Source organism: Rana temporaria, chromosome 3 (assembly GCF_905171775.1).
Source record: "Rana temporaria chromosome 3, aRanTem1.1, whole genome shotgun sequence".
In the NCBI taxonomy this organism is placed as follows: Eukaryota; Metazoa; Chordata; class Amphibia; order Anura; family Ranidae; genus Rana; species Rana temporaria.
Window position 1 is genome coordinate 466,771,288 of NC_053491.1, and position 26,963 is coordinate 466,798,250.

Genomic DNA, 26,963 nt, shown 5'->3' on the forward strand with positions numbered 1-26,963 from the left:
ATCTACTGTCATTTCTAAAAATGGCGACGCACAATATAGTCCAGCTGAACTTTCAGAAAACTCGGATATGGAATTTTTAAAGCGGGAGTTCACCCGAAAAACAATTTTTAACATTTGATTGAGGCTCATTTTGTCAAGGGGAATCGGGTGTTTTTTTTTTTAAACCTAAGCAGTACTTACCGTTTTAGAGAGCGATCTTCTCCGCCGCTTCCGGGTATGGTCTTCGGGACTGGGCGTTCCTATTTGATTGACAGGCTTCCGACGGTCGCATACATCGCGTCACGAGTAGCCGAAAGAAGCCGAACATCGGTGCGGCTCTATACGGCGCCTGCGCACTGACATTCGGCTACTTTCGGAAAATCGTGACGCGCTGTATGCGACCGTCGGAAGCATGTCGGAAGCCTGTCAATCAAATAGGAACGCCCAGTCCCGCAGCCCATACCCGGAAGCGGTGGCGAAGATCTCTCTCTAAAACGGTAAGTACGGCTTTGATTTTAAAAAAAAACACCCGATTCCCCTTCACAAAATGAGCCTCAATCTAATGTTAAAAATTTACTTTTTGGGTGAACCTCCACTTTAATGCCTTTTGGCTACCTTAAAGCAGAGTTTTGCTGAAAAAAATAAATAAGTCAGCAGCTCCAAATACTGCAGCTGCTGACTTTTTTAATTTTAGGACACTTGCCTGCCCAGGACGCCCGCGATGTTGGCACCCGAAGCCGATCTGTCCCTCGACACTCGGGTGCTGCCCCCGCAATCTTCTGTGAGGGAATCAGGAAGTGAAGCCTCGGGGCTTCACTTCCTGGTTCCTTACTGCACATCGCGAGTCGCACTGCACGATCTCACTGGTCCCTGCTGTCTTCTGGGACCCTTGTGTCTCCCAGAAGACAGCGGGGGGTCCCAGAGAAGGGGCCGTACATGGCATAGATCGCCGTGGATACTGTGGCAATTTATGCCCGGAAGTGGGAGAAAATACCTGTATTACACAGGTATCTGTTCCTCCCTGAAAGGTGCCAAGCAGAAGTGCAATTTTTGGGTGGAACTTGGCTTTAAAGCTTAAAGGGGTTGTAAAGGTAAAACATTTTTTTCCTAAACAGCTTCCTTTAGTTTAGTGCAGTCCTCCTTCACTTACCTCATCCTTCTATTTTGCTTTTAAATGTTCTAATTTCTTCTGAGAAATCCTCACTTCCTGTTCTTCTGTCTGTAACTCCACACAGTAATGCAAGGCTTTCTCCCTGGTGTGGAGTGTCGTGCTCGCCCCTCCCTTGGACTACAGGCAGAGTCCAGGACCGCCCTCTACATTGCAGATAGAGAAAGGAGCTGTGGTGTTAGTGGGCATCCTGACTCTCCTGTTGTCCAAGGGAGGGGTGACGCCACGACACTCCACACCTGGGAGAAAGCCTTGCATTGCTGTGCTGGAGTTTACAGACAGAATGAACAGAAGTGAGGATTTCTCAGAAGAAATAAGGACATTAAAAGCAAAATGTGAAGGATGAGGTAAGTGATGAGGACTTGCACTAAGCGGCACAAGGAAGCTATTTAGGGACCTTTACAACCCCTGGAATTTTAGCTAAAAAAAAAACAGCTTTAGTTTAAATGACTTGCCTGTGATGAGGTAATGTCCACACCAGGCAGTTTGCGCCATGGGCCAATCATTTGCACGTGATTGCTGCTTGGCTCTGCCTCCTCCCGCTAATTGCTGTAAACCCCCCACTGGGGGTTCTCGCATGTAGTCAGTGTCGGGTGCATTTGCAGGTGTGAGTGCACCCCAACGCCTCTGTTGAACCCAGTCATCACCCTTACAGAGCTACAGGTGTTGCTAGAACCTTCAGCACCTGACATTGTTGTGTTGAATGCCTTCGTCTCCCCAGTACCTCTTGTAGCTCTAACCACAGTCCCTAGTCACTAGTGTATCCCATATGTGCTACAGGAGCACTTCAGTGACATCAGTGATTTAGAAAGGGGTGGGGGGGCACCCAACTCGTCCTAAGTGTTTTGATGCAAAATTTGGGCAATTTTATTTACACATATTACAGTATAATTCAGTGTTGTGTTTAACACTTTTTTTAATGCAACAACAATGTCTCTGCAAGGAATACAGCCGGGTCCAGGAACTCCCTAGGTTTGTGACCGGACATTGTAAGAGAAGCAGCACACTGACTTCTATATACTGTAGAGCACAAGTGTCAACACAAGGCACTGGGCCGAATTATCGTGCCCTCCAGGTCATTTCATGTGGCCCTCGCACCTCTCCTGCAGCTGCAGAAAAACTCCAGCCCTCCTCCAGACCCCTACTTTCTGCTTTCAAGCAATGCATCTAACTTCTTTCCAGCAGCAGCATAAGGAAAGGGGGTGCACTGTGATGTAAGGGAGAGTGGGGGACTTGTGATGGTGTGGTGGCTTTTGACATCTAATAAGAAGGGGAGGGGATGCGCTGGACATCTAATCTTACAGACACAACCGGCCCCTTTGAGGGCAATCATTATGCTGATGCGGCCCATGATTAAATTGAGTTTGACACCCCTGCTGTAGAAGCTGGGTTTATTTGTGTAGGAGTTTTGTGACACTGCGATGTTCTGGGATCCTGAAAAGTCTGCGGTTTTTGCACCTTTTTGCTCTTTTGGCCTGCATTATGCTTTACTTTCTATTACAGATGAGACGGAGTACGAATACAGTGGCAGTGAGGATGAGGAGGAGAATCACGGAGAGGAGGGAGAGCCCAGGTAAGAGAAAATTTGCTTTGCACTCTTTCTATTGTACACAGAACAGTGACCACACCTGCACCTTTATGGACATTTTTATTTATTTTTTACCATATCAGTGAAAATTATTCTGAATATTCACTTCTGATGGGACTTGTGCAAAAATAGACAGCAGAGTACATTCGTTGCAACTGGAGGTAACACAGCTGGTAACACTTAACCCCCGGTTCACAATGGTGCAATTTGTCATGCGATTTGACTGTTCCGAAACGCATGACAAGTCTCACCCCATTAGTGGAAATAGAACCAGATGGCTGTGACTCTTGTCACTGGCTCTTTGAAAAAGGTCCCTGCAGCACTTTTTTTTTTTTTCGATTTCGCTGCGACTTGCATTGACCCCTGTTAAATGAAGAAGCAAACCACAGTGAAATCGGATGTACAAATCGCATTGATGTGCGGCTTTAAAAATTTGCTGTGAAGTAGCTGGATTTCAAAGTTGCACCTAACTGGGGCTTAAAGGGTTTGTAAAGGATTTTTTTTTTAAAAATAACAAACATGTTATACTTGCCGCCACTGTGCAGCTCGTTTTGCACTGAGTGGCCCCGATTCACGTCTTCTGGGGTCCCTCGGCGGCCGTCTCTGGTCCTCCCCGCAAGAACTCCACACATTCATGCGAGAGAGCTTGCATGGTGTGGAGTCCTTGCGGGCGCACTCCCCTTATATAGCCGATGGCCATAGCCGCCGACTGTATTGCTCGGGCGCACTGCGTCATTGGTTGTGATTGACCGCAGCACGAGCCAATGGCTGCGCTGCTTCAATCGACCAATGAATGAGCCAGGAAGCCGGCCAAGATGCCAGTGCGTTCACGGGGGGTCAGGTAAGTAAACAGGGGAGCTCGGGAGGCCGGTATTTTCGGAAGTTTTTTTCACCTTTTACCTTTACAACCCCTTTAATGCCTTGTGCACACACAACGTTTTGAAGCTCTTCTAGAATTCTTTTTTCCTGGTCGCAGTTTTGTCAGAAAAAAAGCTTGACGCTTGTAAAAGTGTCTAAGGGCTAGTTTACACTTTGCTTCAAAACAAGGGTTTGGACAGGCTTTTTTATAGCTCTCTGAATGCCAGTCAAACACCCTGTCACTAAATAAAATGGTTAGCTTACAGCCCCTGGGACAGTGTCACATAAGGTGACTGGATGTGCCAGGGGTGATTAAACACTTGGGGTATACTGGGCTACATGCGGGGCGCAGTTTTGCCATACGCATAGGGGTCTTATATGCCCTATGCAAAATATGAAGCTGCGAAAGGCGACAGTATAATTTGGGAATGACCAATTTAAAATGATTCAGCCCTTTCCTCGTTATCCAAGTCGCCTGCATCATTCCCAGTCAGCCTTGGTAGAATAAACCAACGTAGAGGCAGAGGGAGTAAGCAGTAGATTGTAAAACGTAGAGGCTCATTAGCTGGATTCATCATCATTCACAACTTCCAGGACGGAGACGGATGTAAGGGCTGGGTACCCATTAGTAAATTGGGTGCGCAGGGCACGTTGTAGTAAAAGAGCATATCATTTGGGAGAGAGAATTCTGACTTGGAGATGTGAAATGATTTAATTCTTCCGTTGTGACTTACGTAAGAAAAGGTAGTGCATGCCTTTTGGAGACTCACACCCCGGGATTGGGCACGGCAAATAATTCTGGCAGATGTTGATTATATCATAGAGGGGAATGACTGTGAAACCAAGGGGAGTTAGTCTTTTTTATGGGCAGTTCCCATTATCTCTTATATTGATACAGGAGCCTGGATTAGGTTGTTACTGTGGAGGATCCACAGCGCCCTCTAAGTACCGTATTTATCGGTGTATTGCGCGCTCCGGCGTATACCGCGCACCCCTAATTTTGACCCTAAAATCCTGTAAAAAAACAAAAACATTTTATTACATTTTACTACTTACAGTTTTGGTGTCTTGCCCGGCGGCGTTCGTCTGCGGCCTCGGTGGTCTTCTCCCGCGCTGTCTTCATGTCGAATCCCCGCTTCCTGCGCTCAGTTTGAAGCCTCCGCCAACGTATACCGAGCGCAGTACACTCGGGTATATTCGGCCTGGCTCGGCTTCTCACCAATAAATGTCACAGAGCCTGACTACGAGCTAAGCCGAGCCTGGCCGAATGTACCCGAGTGTACTGCGCTCGGTATATGTCGGCGCAGGCATTCAAACACGGCGCGGGTATCGGCGTATATCGCGCACCCACGATTTTGCCCTGATTTTCAGGGCAAAAAAGTGCGCGATATACGCCGATAAATACGGTATATCACAAAACGGATTGGGAAAACCAGACGCTGATGGTTCATTACCCAAAGAGATATTTAAACCCGTCAGACTTCTCGTTATAACCGAAGTGGGATAGCCGAGCAACCAAGCAGGAAAGGCTGAAATCTGCTATGGCTGTCCCCCCTCCAAGGTGATCAGGTTTTTAAGTACGCACACTTCTGGTGTGACTTTAAAGTGATCCAGTACTTTTGGGTATGAGATGCCATGGGGACCCCACGTGCAATTGGGGAGAGAGTCCAGCTGCAAGCAGAATGTCATGTTCTGGACACACCTGGCAGATATAGATGGTCACATAGACATACACTATATTACCAAAAGTATTGTGACTCTTGCCTTTACACGCACATGAAATTTAATGGCATCCCAGTCTTAGTCCGTAGGGTTCAATATTGAGCTGGCCCACCCTTTGCAGCTATAACAGCTTCACCTCTTCTGGGAAGGCTGTCCACAAGGCTTATGGCCTGTACACACGATCCGAATATCGTACGAAAAATGTCGTCCGAGGAAGAATCGTACGATAATCGGATCGTTCGTACAGAGCTCTCGAGAGCCGATCATGACGGTTCATCCTATAATTTTTTTTATCGGTCATGCACGAAAATTTTCCTCCTACGATACCAGATCGTACGATTTTCGTTCAGTCAGTACAGTTGTCGTCCAAAAATACAATTGCATTACAACACATGACATCAATTTAGATTTTTCTTTTTCTTTATGTCCTACGAGAATTTTTGTGACTTTAATAACCCATTTAATTTCTACTTGCGACTGTTCTATCGGGTTACGGCCAAACTCGCTCATCCATGTCTTTATGGACCTTACTTTGTTCACTGGTGAGCAGTCATGTTGGAACAGGAAGGGGCCGTCCCCAAACTCTTCCCACAAAGTTGGGAGCATGAAATTGTCCAAAATGTCTTGATATGCTGATGCCTTAAGAGTTCCCTTCACTGGAACTAAGCCCAACTCCTGAAAAATAACCCCACACCATCACTCCCCTTCACCAAATTATTTGGACCAGTGCAAAAAGCAAGGTTGAAGAGTTGAAGCTGTTATAGCTGCAAAGGGTGGGTCAACCCTACGGACTAAGACTGGGATGCCATTAAAGTCCATGTGCGTGTTAAGGCAGGTGTCTCAATACTAATGACAATATAGGGTCTGTGTTAGAACGAACAACAATCCACACCCATCTCAGAAAGTCCTCTTCATATTTAAACAAAATGATGCTTTAAAGGGGGAAAAGTTGACTTGGAGGGACCTAATTTGACGGTGGATGAATAATAGAAATGGCATATAGGAGACCTTACCCAAGCTCAACTGCTGTATTCTAATGCAAAAGCTGGAGATCATTGCTCTGACTTGGTTGTTCCACTGCCAAAACATGAAATCCATCACAAATCCAGCCGGCCACTCTTCTTGACAGAATTCCTTTATTGGCTACACACAAAAGGACACCGTATCCCCCAAAAAAATGCGTTTCGGCTAGGGTTGTCCCGATACTACTTTTTTAGGACCGAGTACAAGTACCGATACTTTTTTCAAGTACTCGCCGATACCGAATACCGATACTTTTTTTTTAAATGTGTCCCCAAATGCAGCCATGTCCCCCCCCCCATATATGCAGCCATGTCCCCCCCCCCCCATATATGCAGCCATGTCCCCCCCCATATATGCAGCCATGTCCCCCCCCCCATATATGCAGCCATGTCCCCCCCCCCCCATATATGCAGCCATGTCCCCCCCCCCATATATGCAGCCATGTCCCCCCCCCCCCATATATGCAGCCATGTCCCCCCCCCCCATATATGCAGCCATGTCCCCCCTCATATATGCAGCCATGTCCCCCCTCATATATGCAGCCATGTCCCCCTCATATATGCAGCCATGTCCCCCTCATATATGCAGCCATGTCCCCCTCATATATGCAGCCATGTCCCCCTCATATATGCAGCCATGTCCCCCTCATATATGCAGCCATGTCCCCCTCATATATGCAGCCATGTCCCCCTCATATATGCAGCCATGTCCCCCTCATATATGCAGCCATGTCCCCCCTCATATATGCAGCCATGTCCCCCTCATATATGCAGCCATGTCCCCCCCCCATATATGCAGCCATGTCCCCCCCCCCATATATGCAGCCATGTCCCCCCCCCATATATGCAGCCATGTCCCCCCCCCCATATATGCAGCCATGTCCCCCCCCCCCATATATGCAGCCATGCCCCCCCCCCCCCATATATGCAGCCATGTCCCCCCCCCCATATATGCAGCCATGTCCCCCCTCATATATGCAGCCATGTCCCCCCTCATATATGCAGCCATGTCCCCCCTCATATATGCAGCCATGTCCCCCTCATATATGCAGCCATGTCCCCCCTCATATATGCAGCCATGTCCCCCCCCGTATCCAGCCATGCCCCCCCCCCCGTATCCAGCCATGCCCCCCCCCCCCGTATCCAGCCATGCCCCCCCCCCCCGTATCCAGCCATGTCCTCCCCCCCCCCCGTATCCAGCCATGTCCTCCCCCGTATCCGCAGCCATGTCCCCCCCATATATGCAGCCATGTCCCCCTTACCTACATGCTGCTGCGCCGCCACTTGGTTAATGCGGGTGGGGAACATTACAGCTTTCATTTGAATAGCTGTAATGTTTCGCGCCGTGCTGCGTATAGACACTCCCCCTTGCTCGGGATTGGACAGTTCATCCGAGCAAGTGGGAGTGTCTATACGCGGCGCGGCGGGAAACACTACAGCTATTCAAATGAAAGCTGTAATGTTCCCCGCCCGTATTAATTAAGCGGCGGCGGCAGCGGGGATGCGGCGGGGGGCGGTGAGTATCGGATGAGGCATCGGGGGCATTTGCGGGAGTACAAGTACTCCCGCAAATACTCGTAATCGGTCCCGATACCGATACTAGTATCGGTATCGGGACAACCCTAGTTTCGGCTCACACAGCCTTCCTCGTAGCATGCTGCCATGAGAGAGGCTGTGTGAGTTGAAACGCATTTCATTTGGGATTCTGTGTCCTTTTATGTGTAGACCATAAAGAAATCTTGTCAGGAGTACACAGAGTGGCCACCTATATATGCTATGGATTAAATAACTGGCATGTTCTGATTTATAATCGCACTATTAGGGCTTTTGTTCACGTCAAGCAGGTTTTGCATTCCTGTGCGATTCAAAAAAATACAAAACCCACTTAAAGCAGGTAAAATGCAGGTCAGAGGGAGGTCAATTGCACGTGTCGGTGAATTCTGAATGATTTCTGAAGCTTTCATACTGATGTCAAACTGCCATTGATGCAGGTCCTTTAGAAAGATAATATTTACTGTAAGTGTGTCGTATTGTGTTTGTTTCCATCAGCTCCATCATGAACGTGCCTGGAGAGTCTACACTCAGGCGTGAGTTCCTCCGTCTACAACAAGAGAACAAAAGCAATTCAGAAGCCCTGAAACAGCAGCAGATGGGCCCACAGCACCGCGATTCAGAGGCTCACATCAAACAACTTCTTCACGAGCGCCAGAGACGTATCGAGGAGCAAAAAGAAGAGCGCCGACGTGTGGAAGAGGTGAGCAAAGTGGATCATTCTGAGGTACATGACCCCTGGCGCTCACGGCTCTGATGCCTTTTTCATTCACATACATTTGTGGTGTTTGTCCTGATACGTCACAGGAGATGAAAACTATTGCTTGAAAGTTAACATGTCTATTTTGTTTTTCAGCAACAGCGGCGGGAGAGAGATCAGAGGAAGCAGCAAGAAAAGGAACAACAGAGGAGGCGTGATGACCTGCGACGGGAGGAAGAGAGACGAATGGCTGAGAGGGAGCAAGTAAGTACACGCATCTGCAGATCTGTGTAGAAGTAGATAACGGCATTGCTAACACCAGAGGCACAGAAAATACTAATTTTTGACTGCATTTATGTAAACACCTTTCTGCAACATACAAACACATTTTTCCTGTCACTGCACCTTACTGCAAGACTGGACACGCCATGCATGTCACTAAAAAACATAGCACACCTCTACCTCTCACTTCAAGACTGGGCACACATCTCCTGTCCTTGCAAGAGTAGACAAGCCTCCCCTGTCACTGCGGGGCTGGGCAGGCCGCCTCCCCTGTCACTGCGGGGCTGGGCAGGCCGCCTCCCTTGTCACTGCGGGGCTGGGCGGGCCGCCTCCCTTGTCACTGCGGGGCTGGGCGGGCCGCCTCCCCTGTCAGTGCGGGGCTGGGCGGGCCGCCTCCCCTGTCAGTGCGGGGCTGGGCGGGCCGCCTCCCCTGTCAGTGCGGGGCTGGGCGGGCCGCCTCCCCTGTCAGTGCGGGGCTGGGCGGGCCGCCTCCCCTGTCTGTGCGGGGCTGGGCGGGCCGCCTCCCCTGTCCGTGCGGGCTGGGCGGGCCGCCTCCCCTGTCAGTGCGGGGCTGGGCGGGCCGCCTCCCCTGTCAGTGCGGGGCTGGGCGGGCCGCCTCCCCTGTCAGTGCGGGGCTGGGCGGGCCGCCTCCCCTGTCAGTGCGGTGCTGGGCGGGCCGCCTCCCCTGTCAGTGCGGTGCTGGGCGGGCCGCCTCCCCTGTCAGTGCGGTGCTGGGCGGGCCGCCTCCCCTGTCAGTGCGGTGCTGGGCGGGCCGCCTCCCCTGTCAGTGCGGTGCTGGGCGGGCCGCCTCCCCTGTCAGTGCGGTGCTGGGCGGGCCGCCTCCCCTGTCAGTGCGGGGCTGGGCGGGCCGCCTCCCCTGTCAGTGCGGTGCTGGGCGCGCCGCCTCCCCTGTCAGTGCGGGGCTGGGCGGGCCGCCTCCCCTGTCAGTGCGGGGCTGGGCGTGCCGCCTCCCCTGTCAGTGCGGGGCTGGGCGGGCCGCCTCCCCTGTCAGTGCGGGGCTGGGCGGGCCGCCTCCCCTGTCAGTGCGGGGCTGGGCGGGCCGCCTCCCCTGTCAGTGCGGGGCTGGGCGGGCCGCCTCCCCTGTCAGTGCGGGGCTGGGCGGGCCGCCTCCCCTGTCAGTGCGGGGCTGGGCGGGCCGCCTCCCCTGTCAGTGCGGGGCTGGGCGGGCCGCCTCCCCTGTCAGTGCGGTGCTGGGCGGGCCGCCTCCCCTGTCAGTGCGGGGCTGGGCGGGCCGCCTCCCCTGTCAGTGCGGGGCTGGGCGGGCCGCCTCCCCTGGCAGTGCGGGGCTGGGCGGGCCGCCTCCCCTGTCAGTGCGGGGCTGGGCGGGCCGCCTCCCCTGTCAGTGCGGGGCTGGGCGGGCCGCCTCCCCTGTCAGTGCGGGGCTGGGCGGGCCGCCTCCCCTGTCAGTGCGGGGCTGGGCGGGCCGCCTCCCCTGTCAGTGCGGGGCTGGGCGGGCCGCCTCCCCTGTCAGTGCGGGGCTGGGCAGGCCGCCTCCCCTGTCAGTGCGGGGCTGGGCAGGCCGCCTCCCCTGTCAGTGCGGGGCTGGGCAGGCCGCCTCCCCTGTCAGTGCGGGGCTGGGCAGGCCGCCTCCCCTGTCAGTGCGGGGCTGGGCAGGCCGCCTCCCCTGTCAGTGCGGGGCTGGGCAGGCCGCCTCCCCTGTCAGTGCGGGGCTGGGCAGGCCGCCTCCCCTGTCGCTGCATCTTACTCTGAAACTGAACTCATGTTGTCACTGCATCTTACTGCTAGACTGAACTCATGTTGTTATTGCCAGTCTGGATATTCTCTACGGCTTACTGCAAAGCGTCGCACACTTTTCCAGTCTTTGCACCTTAATACGACATTGAGCCTACCTGTCTTGTGACTTCATTACAAGACTGGACACAGTTGTTACCGCACTTCACTACAAGCCTAGACAATGATCACAGCTCTCCTTTTAACTGCAACACTGAACATGCATCTCCTGTAAGTGCCCTTCCCTGTCACTTATCTGAAATGTTCCTGTGGAATAGACAGACCTCTCCTGTAACTGCAATTCACCGCAAGACTACACGTGTCTGTCCTGTCATTTCACCGGAGTATCAGACACACCTCAACTGTCACTGCAGCCACTACAGGAATGAACACAGCTCAACACATACTAAAATGTTTTATCTCTATCTCTGCTTCTGAATTTTATTTTATTTTTTTGATTTTTCAGTGTTTCCTGCCTGTGTTACCCTGCAATGAATGTGACTGATTTGTGTGGGTCTTCTGTGTGTGTGTGTGTGTGTAACATGGACAGGGCGATTCCTCTCGTCCTCCATGTTGTGCATGTTACTGTTGTATGGAGTCCGGCTATGTTGTTGGTGTAGGGAAGGGAATACTGTTCATGTGTAATGCCGGGACTGTTCCCTTCTGAGCTGGTCCTTGTGTTCTCCTTCCTAGCTTGTTCTATTCTGATTTATTTTATTGTTCATTGTGGGACACAGCACCATGGATCCTGCAGGAGGATTGACACCAAGAATCTTGGCGGTTCCCACAATGAGAAGCAGTGTTCAGGTTTTTGTCACTAGGAGAAAGGCTTCTCTGCATTTCTGGATTTGTAAACAAAGCAATTTTTCTAATCCTACTGATTGCCTATGCAGTGATGGTGAACCTTGGCGCCCCAGATGTTTTGGAACTACATTTCATGCTGATAGCAGAGGAATGAAGCAGCAGACAGAAATCCTACTTGGTGCTCTTAATTGAGACAAGTACACACTAGAGCAGTGATGGGGAACCTTGGCACCCCAGATGTTTTGGAACTACATTTCCCATGATGCTCAATTACACTGCATCATGGGAAACGTAGTTCCAAAACATCTGGGGTGCCAAGGTTCGCCATCATTGCTATAGAGGGATATGCTTTGTTCATATTTCATGTCTGAGGTTTACCACCACTTTGAGGCTAGGCCAAATGTGATTCCTTTGGTCAGTGAATCTGGTCCATATAAGGGTTGTGTAGTTTGCTCTAATTTTGGGGCTTGTAAAAATGATTAGAAATGTTCATAAAATTGCCACCTTTAGCACTGAAACATGGGTATTTGGAGCTCATTGTTTCTATTTAAGTGGTTTGGGGTTTCATACAAACATTCATAAACACAAAGGCCCGGATTCACATACATCGGCGCATATATATGCCGCTGTAGCCTATCTCTTTTACGCTACGCCGATGCAACGCAGAGAGGCAAGCATGGAATTCACAAAGCAAATGCTCCCAACATTGCGCCGGCGTAACGTAAATTCGTAGGCGTAAGCCAGCCTAATTCAAAGTAGGTGGAAGTGGGCGCGATCCATTTAAATGAAGCGTGACCCAATGCAAATGATGGGCCGAACGAACTGCGCATGCGCCGTCCCAGTTCACGTCGAAACTACTCCCTAAGATGCGTCGAATCACTGCCTACGACGTGAACGTAACCTACGCCCAGCCCTATTCACCTACTACTACGTAAACTACTTAAAATACGACGGCTGTTCCCTGGTCCATACCTTTGCATGAGTTGCGCCTCCTATATGGGGAATAACTTTACGCCGGACGTACAACTTACGCAAACCGCGTATATGATGCGCCGGGCGCAACTGCGTTTGTGAATCGGCGTATCTCCCTTATTTGCGCAATGAGGCGTCCAGCGTAAATATGCGCCTACGATATGCTGACGTAGGAAAGTTACATCGGTTGGAATCAGCCTATTTTCAGGCGTATCTAGTTCTGTGGGCACGGCGCACAGATACGACGGCGCACAGATACGACGGCGCAAAGTTACACTTATGCGGCGTATCTTGCGATACGTCAGCGTAAGTGCTACGTGAATCCGGGCCTAAGAATCAGAACCAGACCTCTCCGAAGCCAGCAAGTCCAACCATCTTCTGTGGTCACCGTCAATCCCCCTGCAGACAAAGAGTGTCTTCTATGGTGCTGTGTCCCCCAGTGAACTCAAGGAGAAAAGGATTTAATGGTGAGTAAAAATAAATAAGATAAAAAGAAATCCAGATTTCTCCCATCTTGTCTTTCGGCTATCTCTGCCTCTCTCTCCTCCTCTAGGAATATATCAGACACAAGTTAGAGGAAGAACAGAGACAGTTAGAGATTCTCCAGCAGCAGCTTCTGCAGGAACAGGCCCTCTTACTGGTAAATCATCAGTTCATTCCTCCTTGATTTTTACAGTGTGGCCCCGCTTCACTTTGTCATAGATTACATTTATTCCTGTAGATCTAGCACCAGCCTTCCTCTGCACCCGCCAGAGCTCAACCATGCCATCATCTTCATACAGCTCAGCGACACTGCCCAGCTATGTCATTGGCTGTTCTACATACAACCTCTGCAATACCATGCCACCAGCAGGGGGCTCTCCCACAGTCAGTCAGACTTTACCCGTCATTCCTTCCATAGCTTAGGCAGACAAAATCGTAATTTTTTTTTTGTCAGTTTCTCACTGGAATCCCTGAATTTAGGAAATACCATTGATGTCAACAACATAAAAAAAAAAACGTAGGCAGGGGTATCAAGTAAGGATGAGCTCCGGCGTGTTCGCATAGAACACGTGCAGAGCCCGCCAGGAAGTCGGCACGGCGCTGCGCTAATAACAGGCAGGGAGACATTTCACGATCTCTGCAGCCGAGCATCGGGACAATGTCTCCCTGGCTGTGATTAGCGCAGCGCCGTGCAGACTTCCTGGCGGGCTCTGCACGTGTTCTATGCGAACACGCCGGAGCTCATCCTTAGTATCAAGCAACGGTTGCTAAGGAAAAAAAGAATTCACCCGTTGATCAAGAGTCAAAATGCATTAGGAAATGGATACTTGGGCGAAAGAAAATAAGAGACTCAAGTAAAATGCATAGCTTTAGATTTTTATAAACCCGTGGAAAGAAATGGGATTAAAAACAGCAGCAGCATTTATTTATTTTTTGGATGTAAATTAGAAGTATGGCTGAAGTTTTTTTTTGGCAATACTTCTCTTGGGGGTCAAGGCAGTACATTTTCTTTTGTCCTCATGTCACCCATATTCAGTTATTGCCCCGCTAACAGATGGCGGGGGCAGATCCTGACGATATTGTTGGGATCCCTCCCCCTGCTTGGTTGACGGGCGACTCCGCCTTTCAGTATGCAACTGAAAGCTGAAGCCAGCCATGCCTGCCCCGTCCCAGCACTCCATGAGCACTGGAGAAACAGAGTGGAGAGCGGTGACTGACAGTCACTGCTCTTTGCTGAGAACTGAGCGATCACCCGTCACGTGATCGCTCAGTTCTCGGTCTTAGGGGTAATGTGAGACAGCTGCAGCATCACAGGTATGCTGCAATGTGGAGGTGAGTACAAATGGCTATTTTTTTATTTTATTTTTTAAGCCCATACTTCTTCTTTAAGATATGTATTGCTAAAAGGTCACTCCACCCAAGACACCAACATGTCAGCGCTGCTTTCTGCATTGTTGTATGTAAGTGAAGGGTGATTCCTCCCCAGAGACCAGATCCAAGACTCCCTGCGCTCACAGCATGTCCTCTGACTTTCCTAATTGTAGGCTTGGGCCCCACCAATTACTCTTTTGTTGCCCATGAAGCCTGACCAATAAGATCATTGTCTTTGGCCACAGGGATGGCAATGGAGCTTAGCTTAGTTACAGAAAGCGGTTAAAGAGCTGCTGCAGGCAGAGAGACCCAAAGGTGCAAATACCCACAGAGACCTCCTAAGAAATTTGATGGCCTCACTGACCAATGGTAGTAGACAGGATAGGAATGGACAAGCTTTGCCTGTCAGAAGAGCCCAGTGTTTGGCTGATAGGAGGTTTGGGAGGCAGCTGTACATACCTCTTATGATAGAAATATGAAGGCTGCCATTGCTGAGGCTAGTACCCAGACTTTATCTTGAACCGCTGTCTTGAAAACCTTTTTAAGACTTGTACGCACAGGTGGTCGGAGGGACAGTAAAAGCAGGTGGCTTGGCAATGGTTTTACTGCCCCCCCCCCCCCCCCAACCACTCTTCTTGACTAGGACATTCTGCCATTCAGGGCTGTACACCTGCTGCGGCAAAAATTAAATGGCATGCTGTTTTCTGCAGGCTCGCTTGCTCCCCCACTGAACGTAGCCCAGTGACCAGGGCCAAGCACAAAACACCCTGCACTGAGTTGTCTGCAGAGGTGGGTCAGCATTTTGAGGGTTTAGACTCGGGTACTTGTTGCAGGTCAGTGACTGAAAATGTATTAAAGCCAGAGGGTCGGAATACCATCCAGGCTCTTGCATTTTCAAGAAAGTCAGCAGTAGCAGCCCCATAGTTCGCCCATGGCAGGTAATATTACCGCCAAAATGTTAATTACCATCCCTTTCTTCCACTGTTCACCACTGGCAGGCCTGTTGCTACAGGACAGGCAAAACAAACAATTGCTTGGGGCCCCGAGCTGTCCTGGGGCCCCCAACTTCCCCTTCCCAGGATGTAGTCGAGCTCCTCTTCCTTCCACCTGGAGTCCTGTCAGTCCGGCCGGGTACCGCGCGTGGTACAGGAGATTCAGTTTCCTGTTCCCGGCCGCACTGACAGGAAGTGCACTATCTGATAGGGGACTGGGAAAGAGGCAGGGGGAAGAGGAAGAGGAGCTCGGCCACGCTACAGTGGCAGCCTACAGGGAAGAATAGAAAAAAAAATTAGTGTAGCGCTAACGTAGGCTTTGCATGCGGGGGGGGGGTGCTTGGGGGCCCCCATTTTGCTTGGGGCTCCCGAATTCCTTCAAACGGCCCTGACCACTGGACAGCTATCCTGCTACACTCGTGGCTTTAGGATGCCGCAGGGCAATGGCTGCCTTTACAGTATACATTTCTTATCTCCCTTGGCTGTACAGAATGTGAACAATCCCCTAATATCCTGAAGAGTGTGTGGACACCTAAATCAGCTCAGTAGCTTTCTTGAGTCTTGTACATACAGTATTTTGCATTTGCCACTCTCCTTGGTACCAATTTTTATTTACGCATAAGGAGATGACTCAGAAAATCATACAATTGTGGCATATGGTGCCTTTCACAAAGCAGTATAGTACCACTGCGTCCTGCTTTGTGAACCATGGACCACAGGGTATCGAAGGGTTGTGGAGAAGCAGAAGTTTTGCGGGTTTTACTTTTCTAGATGTCAATACACCTTCACGATGGGCATGAATGAGTGAGAAGCTTTTTAGGTAGAGATATTATCCCTGTCCTTTCCTGCGATTTCCACACTGCCACCCTCTCGTCTCTCCCTTTCACTGTGTTTAAAGCTTGAGACCCGTTCTTTTTATTACTGTAAATGAACCATGTGTCCTTGTTTGTACTTGGTGTGAGGGGGGGTATTCATAACATTGGGAAGAACGTGTACTGGTTTTATGTTCCCCATAGCCACCAATCAGATTGCAGCTTCCACTTTACTGATGTGCACAGGAGCTTACACTTTAGACCAGGGGTCGACAATATCCGGGCGCCAGGTCGCAATTGCAACAAATTGTGACCTGGAGCCCGCGACCGCCAGTAATTGAGGCCCCGGCTTTGCGGCCTACAAGGCCGCGAAGCCGGGGCCTCAATTACCGGCCACCGCGGGTCTGCTGCGATCGCGCGGCGGGGGGAGGTGGGGGCGCACGGAGGCACAGGATCCTGTGTCTCCGTGTGCCCCCGCCACGCGATCGCGGCAGGCCTGCGATGGCCGGTAATTGAGGCCCCAGCTTTGCGGCCTTGTGAAGTCCCAAGCTCTCCCTTCTGTGAGCTGGCGCCATCTGGTTGTGGCCGTTGGCATTACATGTTAAACAGCAATCCTGACAATTTTCACTGCCATCTCCTTTCCTCACATTTGAACCCCCAAACATTATATATATTTTTGATTCTAACACCCTAGAGAATAAAATGGCGATCGTTGCAATACTTTCTGTCATGCCGTATTTGCGCAGCGGTCTTACAAGCGCACTTTTTTGGGAAAAAAATACACTTTCTTTTAATTAAAAAATAAGACAACCGTAAAGTTATCCCAAATTTTTTTTATATTGTGAAAGATAATGTTACGCCGAGTAAATTGATACCCAACATGTCACGCTTCAAAATTGCGTCCGCTCGTGGAATGGCGACAAAATGTTACCCTTTAAAATCTCCATAGGCGACGTTTAAAAAAAACTACAGGTTGCATGTTTTGAGTTAGAGGAGGTTTAGGGCTAGAATTATTGCTGTCGCTCTAACGATCGCGGCAATACCTCACATGTGTGGTTTGAATACCGTTTACATATGCGGGCGCTACTCACGTATGTGTTCGCTTCTGCATGCGAGCTCGTCGCGAAAGGGGGCGTTTTCTGGCTCCTAACTTTTTTAGCTGGCTCCTAGATTCCAAGCAAATTTGTCAAACCCTAATTTAGACACCTTTCACACTGGGGCCGCCCACGCGTTGGCAGTAAAGCGCCGCTCGTTTTAGCAGCGCTTTACCCTGCTGTTTTATCAGTGCTTTTCGCCCGCTATCGGGGAGCGCTTAACCCCTGCTAGCGACAGAAGAAGGGGTTTAAAACGCCCATGTAGAGGTGATTTCAAAGTGCTTTTCAGGCACTTCGGAAGCGCTGCTCAATCATTGCAATAGGCAGGGGCGTTTTGGGAGTGCTGTATATAGCTGTATACAGCGCTCCCATACCACCCCAAAGATGCTGCTTGCAGGACTTTTTCTTACGTCCCACAAGCGCACACCGCCCCAGTGTGAAAAGCACTCAGGCTTTCACATTCGGGGGGCGGCATGGGAGGCAGTTTTCAGGCGCTTTACATGTGCTATTTCTAGCGCTAAAACGCCTGAAAACTGCCTCGGTGTGAAAGGGGTCTAAATGTGGTAGGGGACACACACGCAGACAATCCTGAGCTAGTCCTATCAGTCTCTGCACCAGAGGAGCTTACACTCTAATGTCCCCACCATAGGCACACAGTGCTGTACAGAGAATGCTGAAACATTCACATCGTAGTTGCTAATATTATTATATAAGTATATAGCGCTGTCATATTCTGCAGTGCTACTGAGCCATTCACATCAGTCTCTGCACCACAGGAGCTTTCACTCTAATGTCCCCACCATAGTCGCACACTATTATTATACATTTGTATAATGCTGTCATATTCTGCAATGCTGTACAGTGAATACTGAGCCATTCCCATTAGTCTCTGCCCCAGAGGAGCTTGCACTGCAATATCCCCACCACAGTCACACAGTATTCCTATTTATTAATATAGCTCTGACATATTCTGCAGTGCTGTACAGAGAACACTGAGCCAGTCACATCAGTCTCTGCACCAGAGAAGCTTACACTCTAATGCCCCCCTCCCCAGTCCCACACTATTATAATAATAATAATAATACATTTATATACCGTACTAATCGCGGTATAACGCGCTCCCGCGTATACCGCTCACCCATAAATTGCCCCAAATCCTGTGGGGGGAAAAAAGTTTTTTTTGTACTTACAGTTTTGGTGTCTTACGCGGCGGCCTCATCGGGTCCGGGGTCCGTCTGCGGCTTCGGGTGTCCTCTTCGTCGGGTACGGGTCCTTCTGCGGCTTCCGGGGGTCCTCTTCGTCGGGTCCGGCATCCGTCTGCGGCTTCGGGGGTCCTCTTCGTCAGGTCCGGCGTCCTTCTGCGACGTCCTTGCGTCCTCCCCGCTCATTTCCCGCGCCGAGTTTGAATACTGCACCGACATATACCGAGCGCAGTACACTCGTGTATCGTCGGGCAGGCTCGGCAACTCTCGCGCTGACGTCCTGTACGCTCAGGACGTCAGCGCGAGAGGCGCCGAGACTGCCGAAGATACACGAGTGTACTGCGCTCGGTATATGCCGGCACAGTATTCAAACTCGTGGCGGGAAAGCGGGTATCGGCGTATACCGCGCACCCACGATTTTGCCCTGATTTTCAGGGCAAAATAGTGCGCGGTATATGCCGATAAATACGGTAGCTCTGACATAAGCCAGCCGCATCATTCTCTGTACCAGAAGAGCGTTATACTCTATCTCCCTGCAGTCCGACACTAATATTATACATTTATATAGCTCTGACATATACCACAGTGCTGTACAGAGGTTTCTGCGACATTTACATTGGTCTCTTGAAGGATGAAACTGGAAGACGAGGAAGAAGCTTTTAGACAGAGAAAGCATACAAAGACTACACAGATAAGGATACTTCTGGAAAACTACTCGGGGCCTCATATTCTGCTTTACCGCTGCAGTGTTGTCCAGTGAGCCGCTGTATAAAAGCGAAGATTGGTGGCGATGGGTTACAAATCCTGGTATTACTTTCTGCTGCATCACTGAATACCCCTGTTAGTGTACACTGCTTCCTGTAGTTTAGTAGAATGGTTCTCTTTTTTTTTTATTATATACTTCTAACAATTGACTGTCATTTACACTGAGGTACTGAACAAGCTTTGTCTGGGCAGGAGTACAAGCGCAAGCAGCTGGAGGAGCAGCGCCAGTCAGAGCGTCTGCAGCGACAACTCCAGCAGGAGCATGCCTATCTGAAGTCGCTGCAGCAGCAGCAACAGCAGCAGCAACAACAAGAGAAGAAGCCCCTTTACCATTATAACCGGGCCGTCATGGCCCCCAGTGAGAAGCCAGCCTGGGCCAGAGAGGTAGGTGTACTTATAGCCCCATCTATTCCTCCTTATAGCCCCTATAGCCCCATCTATTCCTCCTTATAGCCCCATCTACTCCAGTGTTAATTTTGGCAGAAAATTTCGATATGGTTTTAGTCTTCGGACTAAAATGCCATTTTAGTATTAGTCCCATTTTAGCACTACAATTAATTTTGAAGTCCAATTTCAATTTAGTTTTAGTCTTAAGCCCTGTACACGGATATCCGATGAAGCTGACTTTCATCAGTCTTGCCTACACACCATCAGACTAAATTCCAACCGTGCCAATACGCAGAGACGTAAAACACTACAACGAGTCGAAAAAAATTAAGTTAAATGCTTCCGAGCATGCGTCGACTTGATTATGAGCATGCATAGATTTTTTTCTGATGGAGTTTCACACAGACGATCGGATTTTTCTATCGTTTTTTTTTATCCATAGGAAAAATTTAAAACTTGTTCTATTTTTTTTTTTTAACACCGATGGAAAAAACCACAGATGGGGCACACACACGATCGGTTTGTCCGATGAAAACAGTCCATCGGTCTGTTTTCATCGGACAAACCGATCGTGTGTACAAGGCTTAAAGCGGGAGTTCACCCATTTATTAAATTTTTTTTTTTTCTCCCCTTAGATTCCTGCTCGTTCGGTCTAGGGGAATTGGCTATTTGTTTTAAAATATGATCCGTACTTACCCGGTTTCGAGATGCATCTTCTTCCGTCGCTTCCGGGTATGGGTCTTCGGGAGCGGGCGTTCCTTCTTGACAGTCTTCCGAGAGGCTTCCGATGGTCGCATCCATCGCGTCACTCGTAGCCGAAAGAAGCCGAACGTCGGTGCGGCTCTATACTGCGCCTGCGCACCGACGTTCGGCTTCTTTCGGAAAATCGTGACGCGATGGATGCGACCGTCGGAAGCCTCTCGGAAGACTGTCAATCAAGAAGGAACGCCCATTCCCGCAGCCCATACCCGGAAGCGACGGAGAGGATGCATCTCGTAAACGGTAAGTACAGCTCATATTTTGACAAAACGAGCAGGAATCTAAGGGGAAAAAGTGCCCTCTAAGGGTGAACCCCCGCTTTAAGTCTTTTGACTAAAATGGCATTTTAGTTATCTCAATTGTTTCAGTCGTATTTTAGTAGACTAAAATAGTATTTATTTAGTCGACTAAAATGTTTTTATGTGTTTTATGTGGCGACTTTCTTACTGGTTTCCATCATAAGGACCAGTCGCTGCTACTAATTGTGTTAGAGTAGGGCAGTGAATCCTTAAAGCGGAACTATGCTCACCTTCAATCCAGAGATGCACCATCCCGGAAATACCTGCTGGTCACTGACCTCATCAAGCAGTCAGCTTCTTGGTCTTGATCGCTGACCGATGTCATTGGCTGGCCTGAGATGATAGAATGCATTAAAGGGTCACTAAAGGAATTTTTTTTTTTAGCTAAATAGCTTCCTTTACCTTACTGCAGTACTGGTTTCATGTCCTCATTGTTCGTTTTTGCTTTCATGTTGCTGTAAATCCTCTCTGTTCTGGACACTTCCTGGTTGCCTGTTTCCTGATAACCACAGTACTGGGAGATTTCTCACGGTGGTCACTAATCAAGGAGGTGTGTGTAAAACGAAACTGGATTGGTGCTGAGGAGTTTTAGACAAAGTATCACTGCTCTCTATTGGCTGACTGCCCTCTAGTGGCTCTCTGTACATCAGAGAACCAGCAAACAACAGCAAAAACGAAACTACACTGCAGGCACATTATATGATTGTTTTTTTATCTATTTTTAATCATTTTTAAAAGGAATCAGTTAACTATTATGTCTCTATGTCCTGTAAACAGTCATTTCAGCTAAAAAAAAAATTTCCTTTAGTGACCCTTTAAGGTGAAAAAACATGAACCTTTACAACCCCTTTAAGCAGTACTGTAATTCCACAAGTGATCACACAAAAAATGTTTAAGCTTCAAATGCACTTTAAACTTCCCAGAAAACACTTGTGTATATACTGTACATATATACTGCCTACCTGCATGACTATGTGATCTCCCTTTACCAGGTGGAGGAACGCTCAAGACTGAATAAGCAAAACTCGCCTCTGTCCATCACTAAACTCAGCTCGGTGGAGTTGTCGGGGCCCCAGTCACAGACGCCTCCCTCTCAGAGACCGCTAGATTTTCAGGACCATAAGGTATGATGGGCTGCAGACTTTTGTAACAGTGCCACCTTGAGGAATTCTCAATATTTATCACATGTCTTTGCTTTGATCATAAAATAATGTTATTCAGTATACATAAAGTCTTGTCAATATAAACCTGGGCAATCCAGACCAAGCATGTGACTTTGAGGTTAACCATGTGTCAGGATGATGAATAAATACAAAGATATGGGAAGCTGAAGTCATGCGCAAATCTCAGCTTTTTCTTTTTTTTTTGGGGGGGGGGGGGGGGGGGGGAGTCAGGCTTGGCCTAGCCCAATTCCTGAGTCTGTCTTTTTATCCTCTAAAGCCCAACTCTGGTCTCAGGGTAGGGCTATAGTCTAACAGTGTTTTTCAACTCCAGTCCTCAAGACACCCCAACAGGTCATGTTGTTTTCAGGCTTGCCATTATTGTGCACAGGTGATTTATCCGTTTCACTGCCTTAGGCCTGGTTCACACTAGTCCGACAAACGCTCCGACATTAGGAGCTAATATCGCATGATGTGTGAAAATCAATGTTTCCCTATGGGAGCCGTCTTAACTGGTCTGACTTTGAAAATGCTCCCTGTACTACTTTAGTCCGAAATTGATCCTACTTCAGCCCATTGAATATCATTGAAGTCGGACCAAAGTAGGAGCCTTGCCCTTACCATCCGACATTTGACATTCGACATTGTGATTACAGCAGCAGTAAAAGGAATTTATCTCCCTCTGGGATTGTTTTGATTGGTCAAAGAACAAGTCCGACTATCACAAAGTCGGATCAAAGTAGTATCCTGTTCATGAAAGTCGGATGGAGGTCGGACCAATGTAGGACTGGTGTTGCAGAGCAAAGTATGATGAAAGTCGTAGTGCTGTCGTGTAGTATAGTGCGAACCCAGCCTTAGTAGTTACCACAGCCGTTTCATCAGAGGGAAATCCTGAAAACATGACCTGCTGGGGGCGCCTTGTGGACTGGCGTTAAACACTGGTCTAATGGTACAAACAAATGGCATCCGCCCCGACCTACAGCTGGCCTTTGCAGTAAGGAGCACATGGAAGGGCGATGCATGTAAAAAATAAATAAAAAGTCCAAGCTCACTTACCAACCAGCCTGTAACCAACTAAATTGACCCTGTCTAACTGTTTGTTAAAACCAAGAGGTTACATTTTTCACACATTTGCAAATTTTATGCATAAGCTGCAATGGCCACTTCACGGCACCCCATTATACTGCAGTCCTAACCTTTTATACATTTTGAGAGCCTCCAAAGTTGGAGCTCCCTCCAGGCATACCTGCCCTTAATCTCTCCATTATTATATATGTGCTCCAACTCAGGAGACTCAAAAGTGTAGAGTTAGGACTGCACTATACTGGGGTGCCTTGACGTGACCCTGCATCTTACTTTTATATTTGTAAATGTTTGCAGACCAAACCCCTTTGGTTTTAATGCGATGTGTTAGACGGGACAATTTTTATTTTTTTGCTGGCTGGCGGGTACATAAGCTGCAAATTTTTCTTTGTTGTTTTTTGAAGGCCTATAGCCTGTTGGGGTTTTATTGCCGTCTGCGTCCTATTTTGGGGAAATCTCTCTTTACTTCCAGTCAAGACAGAAAATGAGGGGAAATCTTTCCAACAAGGTACAGACAAAAATAAAACCACATTTGTAGTGGATTAAAGAAGGGTTACAATTTCTGATGATGATTTTTATTGTGATCTGTCTCTCCTTGTCCTGATGACAACCACACCACCTTCTTTTGTACAGATGTCACAGGTATAGGAAGTGAGAAAGACCTCCCCAATGAGGGTCGCAGGGAATAAAAAAATTATAGAAATGTTAACCCTTCCCTGCTTTATCCAAAACTAAAATGCACATTTGGATGAAGATATGCTTTTTTGTGAAAGGTAGCCTCGCTGACCAGCTGGGAAAGTTGAAGAGGAATCCAGCGTTAACATGCCATAGCGACCAATTCACATTTGCAATTGGGGCCGTGTGCGATTACATGCAGGAGTTCCAGGCGATTTGCCACAGAAAAATCAGTTCCACTCGCATGCAATTGCCCATGAGGACTACCTGTGGATAATCGCCTGGAATTGCCATTTATTATCCCCCCCCCCCCGCTAGCTGTCACAATTAAAGCGGTTGTATACCTGCAATTTTTTTTTTTTTTTTTACACCTGTAAGGCAAAAGCCATTATGAGCTAGTATGCACTGCATACTAGCTCATTATGAAATAATTACCTTAAAACGAGGTGTAGAGAACTTACTTGGTCCACGCCGAGCGAGATGTCGTCTTGCCTCGGCGTGTTTTTTCCGGGTATCGCCGCTCCAGAGCTGTGATTGGCTGGAGCGGCGATGTCGTCACTCCCGCGCATGCGTGCGGGAGATTTCATTCCAGCAAGGTCCGGCCGCTGCCAACCCTTTAGCCGAGGATCCCCCCTGCGCATGCGCCGCTGCAATCAGCGGCGCATTGCGAGGGGAATAACTCCTAAACCTTTCAGGTTTAGGAGATATTCTTTATACCTACAGATAAGCCTTATGCACAGAGCAGCCAGCAGCTTGCTACAGGGGGCACCCAAGCCAAGTCAGAACTCTCTGTATCCATTCAGACACGGACCCCCGACTTGGCCCTGCCCCTCTCCCCTGATTGGCTGACTCTGATTGACAGCTGCGGTAGCCAATGGCGTCACTGCTCTGTCAATCAGGAGGAGTGTCCTGGATGGCTGAGGGGATCGTGGACATCGCTGAAGAGCGGAGGGGCTCAGGTAGGTAATTGGGGGGGGGGGGGGGGGTGCTGCTACACACAAGTTTTTTTTATCTTAATGCATAGGATGTATTAAGATATAAGAATAAAAAAAACTTCTGCCTTCACAGCTCCTTTAACTCATGCAGGAAAAAAAAAACGTAAAGTCTCAGAACTTTCAACCGAGGAAAGGCACCTCAACTTGATTGGGTTCAGGAGTTACCATTGTTTAAAAATAAACATCAGTAATTGAAACATTAACATTCTGCAGCTATTTAAATTAAATATATACCGTTATAAAATAAGCCAACGTAATGGCTGGGTATTGGGTCATATAGGATGCCAACCTTTGTTTCCTGGAAGAAAAACCCCCTAGCTAACTCCAGAGATTTGCAAATCTCCCTGTCCCCCAACCCCTTTCCTTATCCCACAATGCAATGCTCAGTGCCTGAGCAGCCTATAACCAGCCCTGAGCGATCATGGTTGGTGTGCCTTAAACCTATGTAAATACCAACTCAAAGGATAAGTTCACCTTTTGACAAAAAAATAATAAATGCACATTTTTTTTTTGCAGATATAAAAATAAAATGTGCATTTGTTATTTTTTTTGTAGCAGGAGCCTGTAAAACTGCACAGAGCAGTTTATTTTTTAAGTAAACCACATTTTTAAGCTAAATATACGGCCAATCCATTATGTGTCATCATAATTCAAATCCATGGTAGGATGTCTCATTTCAGACCTTGTCATTCTCTTCTTTTTTCGTTTTGCTGTGTAATTCTCACCAGTGACAAGCTACAGTATTTCATTCAAATAGTTGATTTATTCTCCTGAGATACACTGAGGCTGACTTTAGCATGTTAGGACTGATAATCTAGAATGCAAGACTGCGCACAGCTTCATAACGAATCTAAGCACCAGTGGCAAATGTCTGAGGAGTATGCTCATTTTTCTCTTGGTGTCGGAGGAATGAAGCAGCAGATGAAAATGACACTTTGTGCTCTTAATTTAGACAAGTGCAGACTACAGAGGGATATGCTTTATTCATATTTCATGTCTGAGGTTTACAACCACTTTATAGCCCACTTTTGGGAATTACATAAAACTACCCTTGCAGTGGGACCGTCCTGCACAGCAGTGTTGAAATGCTTGTTACAGGGGTTATGAAGCTTTGTGTTTTTTCACCTTAATGCACCCTATGCATTAAGGTGAAAAAACACCTTGCACACAAGAAAACCCGCAAACAGTTTGCTGAAGACAATCCGACTAAGGACATGGATTACTGGATCCGTGTCCTGTGGTCTGATGAGACCAAGATAAACTTATTTGGTTCAGATGGTGGCGTGTGTGGCGGCAACCAGGTGAGGAGTACAAAGACAAGTGTGTCTTGTCTACAGTCATGCATGGTGGTGGGAGTGTCATGGTCTGGGGCTACATGAGTGCTGCCGGTGATTTGCCAATATGGTTCCGGCTATACAGATGGTTCCTGTAAGGACTGTGCAGGCGCAATCCTTTCCGACGTAAATCTCCGAACCTCGGCCGGCATCCAGGGCGACATGGAATTTGAGGAAAGTGGCCAGTCGGCCTCACGTTTTCGCTTCGCTTGAACGGCTCGCTCCGCTCACTCGGCCTTCTGGCTCTTTTGTTAACATTCTCCAATCCACGGGTATGTTAAGGAATGAGCCTGGATGCCGGCCGAGGTTCGGAGATTTCCGTCGGCAAGGATTGCGCCTGCGCAGTCCTTACAGGAACCATCTGGATAGGGGACCCATAACGACAAGTCACCTGCACTGGGGAATGCCAACATGTAGTGTGACATACTGAAGCAGAGCATGATCCCCTCTCTTCAGAGACTGGGCCGCAGGGCAGTATTCCAACATAACGACCCCAAACACACCTCCAAGATGACCACTGCCTTGCTAAAGAAGCTGAGGGTAAAGGTGATGGACTGGCCAAGCATGTCTCCAGACCTAATCCCTATTGAGCATCTGTGGGACATCCTCAAACAGAAGGTGGAGGAGCGCAAGGTCTCCAACATCCACCAGCAACGTGATGTCATCATGGAGGAGGGGAAGAGGACTCCAGTGGCAACCTGTGAAGCTCTGGTGAACTTCATGCCCAAGAGGGTTAAGGCAGCGCTAGAAAATAATGGTGGCCACACAAAATATTGACACTTTGGGCCCAATTTGGACATTTTCACTTAGGGGTGTACTCACTTTAGTTGCCAGCGGTTTAGACATTAATGGCTGTGTGTTGAGTTATTTTGAGGGGACAGCAAATTTACACTGTTAGGCCCCTTTCAGACGCGCGGACCGTTCGTCCGTTTATTACAAGTCCGTTTACGGACTTGTAATGCATCCCTATGGGATCGCGTCCGTTAGCGGATGGAGCATCCGCTAACGTCCACAACCATCCGCGTCCGCCAGGATCCGGTTTTTCGGACGGAAGAAAACCCTATTTTTCTTCCGTCCGGCGGAACGGATCGGATGCAGACGGACAGACGGTCCGTCTTCATCCGATTCCCCATAGGGGAGAGCGGAGTAGAGAA

The 26,963-nt window shown here is 48.9% G+C and overlaps 1 protein-coding gene across 12 annotated transcripts in view; it reads left to right on the forward strand.

The window, feature by feature from the left end:
- The window catches only part of MINK1 (misshapen like kinase 1), a 251,428-nt gene that overhangs the window by 153,209 nt on the left and 71,256 nt on the right, over positions 1-26,963 (forward strand). For 6 of the 12 annotated variants that reach the window (XM_040346853.1, XM_040346851.1, XM_040346852.1 and 3 more), the window contains 6 exons: positions 2,651-2,720; positions 8,387-8,615; positions 8,745-8,852; positions 12,952-13,038; positions 19,310-19,501; positions 21,555-21,686. In XM_040346853.1, coding sequence (XP_040202787.1) covers positions 2,651-2,720; positions 8,387-8,615; positions 8,745-8,852; positions 12,952-13,038; positions 19,310-19,501; positions 21,555-21,686 — 818 coding nt within the window. The remainder of the gene's footprint in view (positions 1-2,650; positions 2,721-8,386; positions 8,616-8,744; positions 8,853-12,951; positions 13,039-19,309; positions 19,502-21,554; positions 21,687-26,963) is intronic. The other 6 variants (XM_040346860.1, XM_040346861.1, XM_040346863.1 and 3 more) reach the window with 3 other exon arrangements.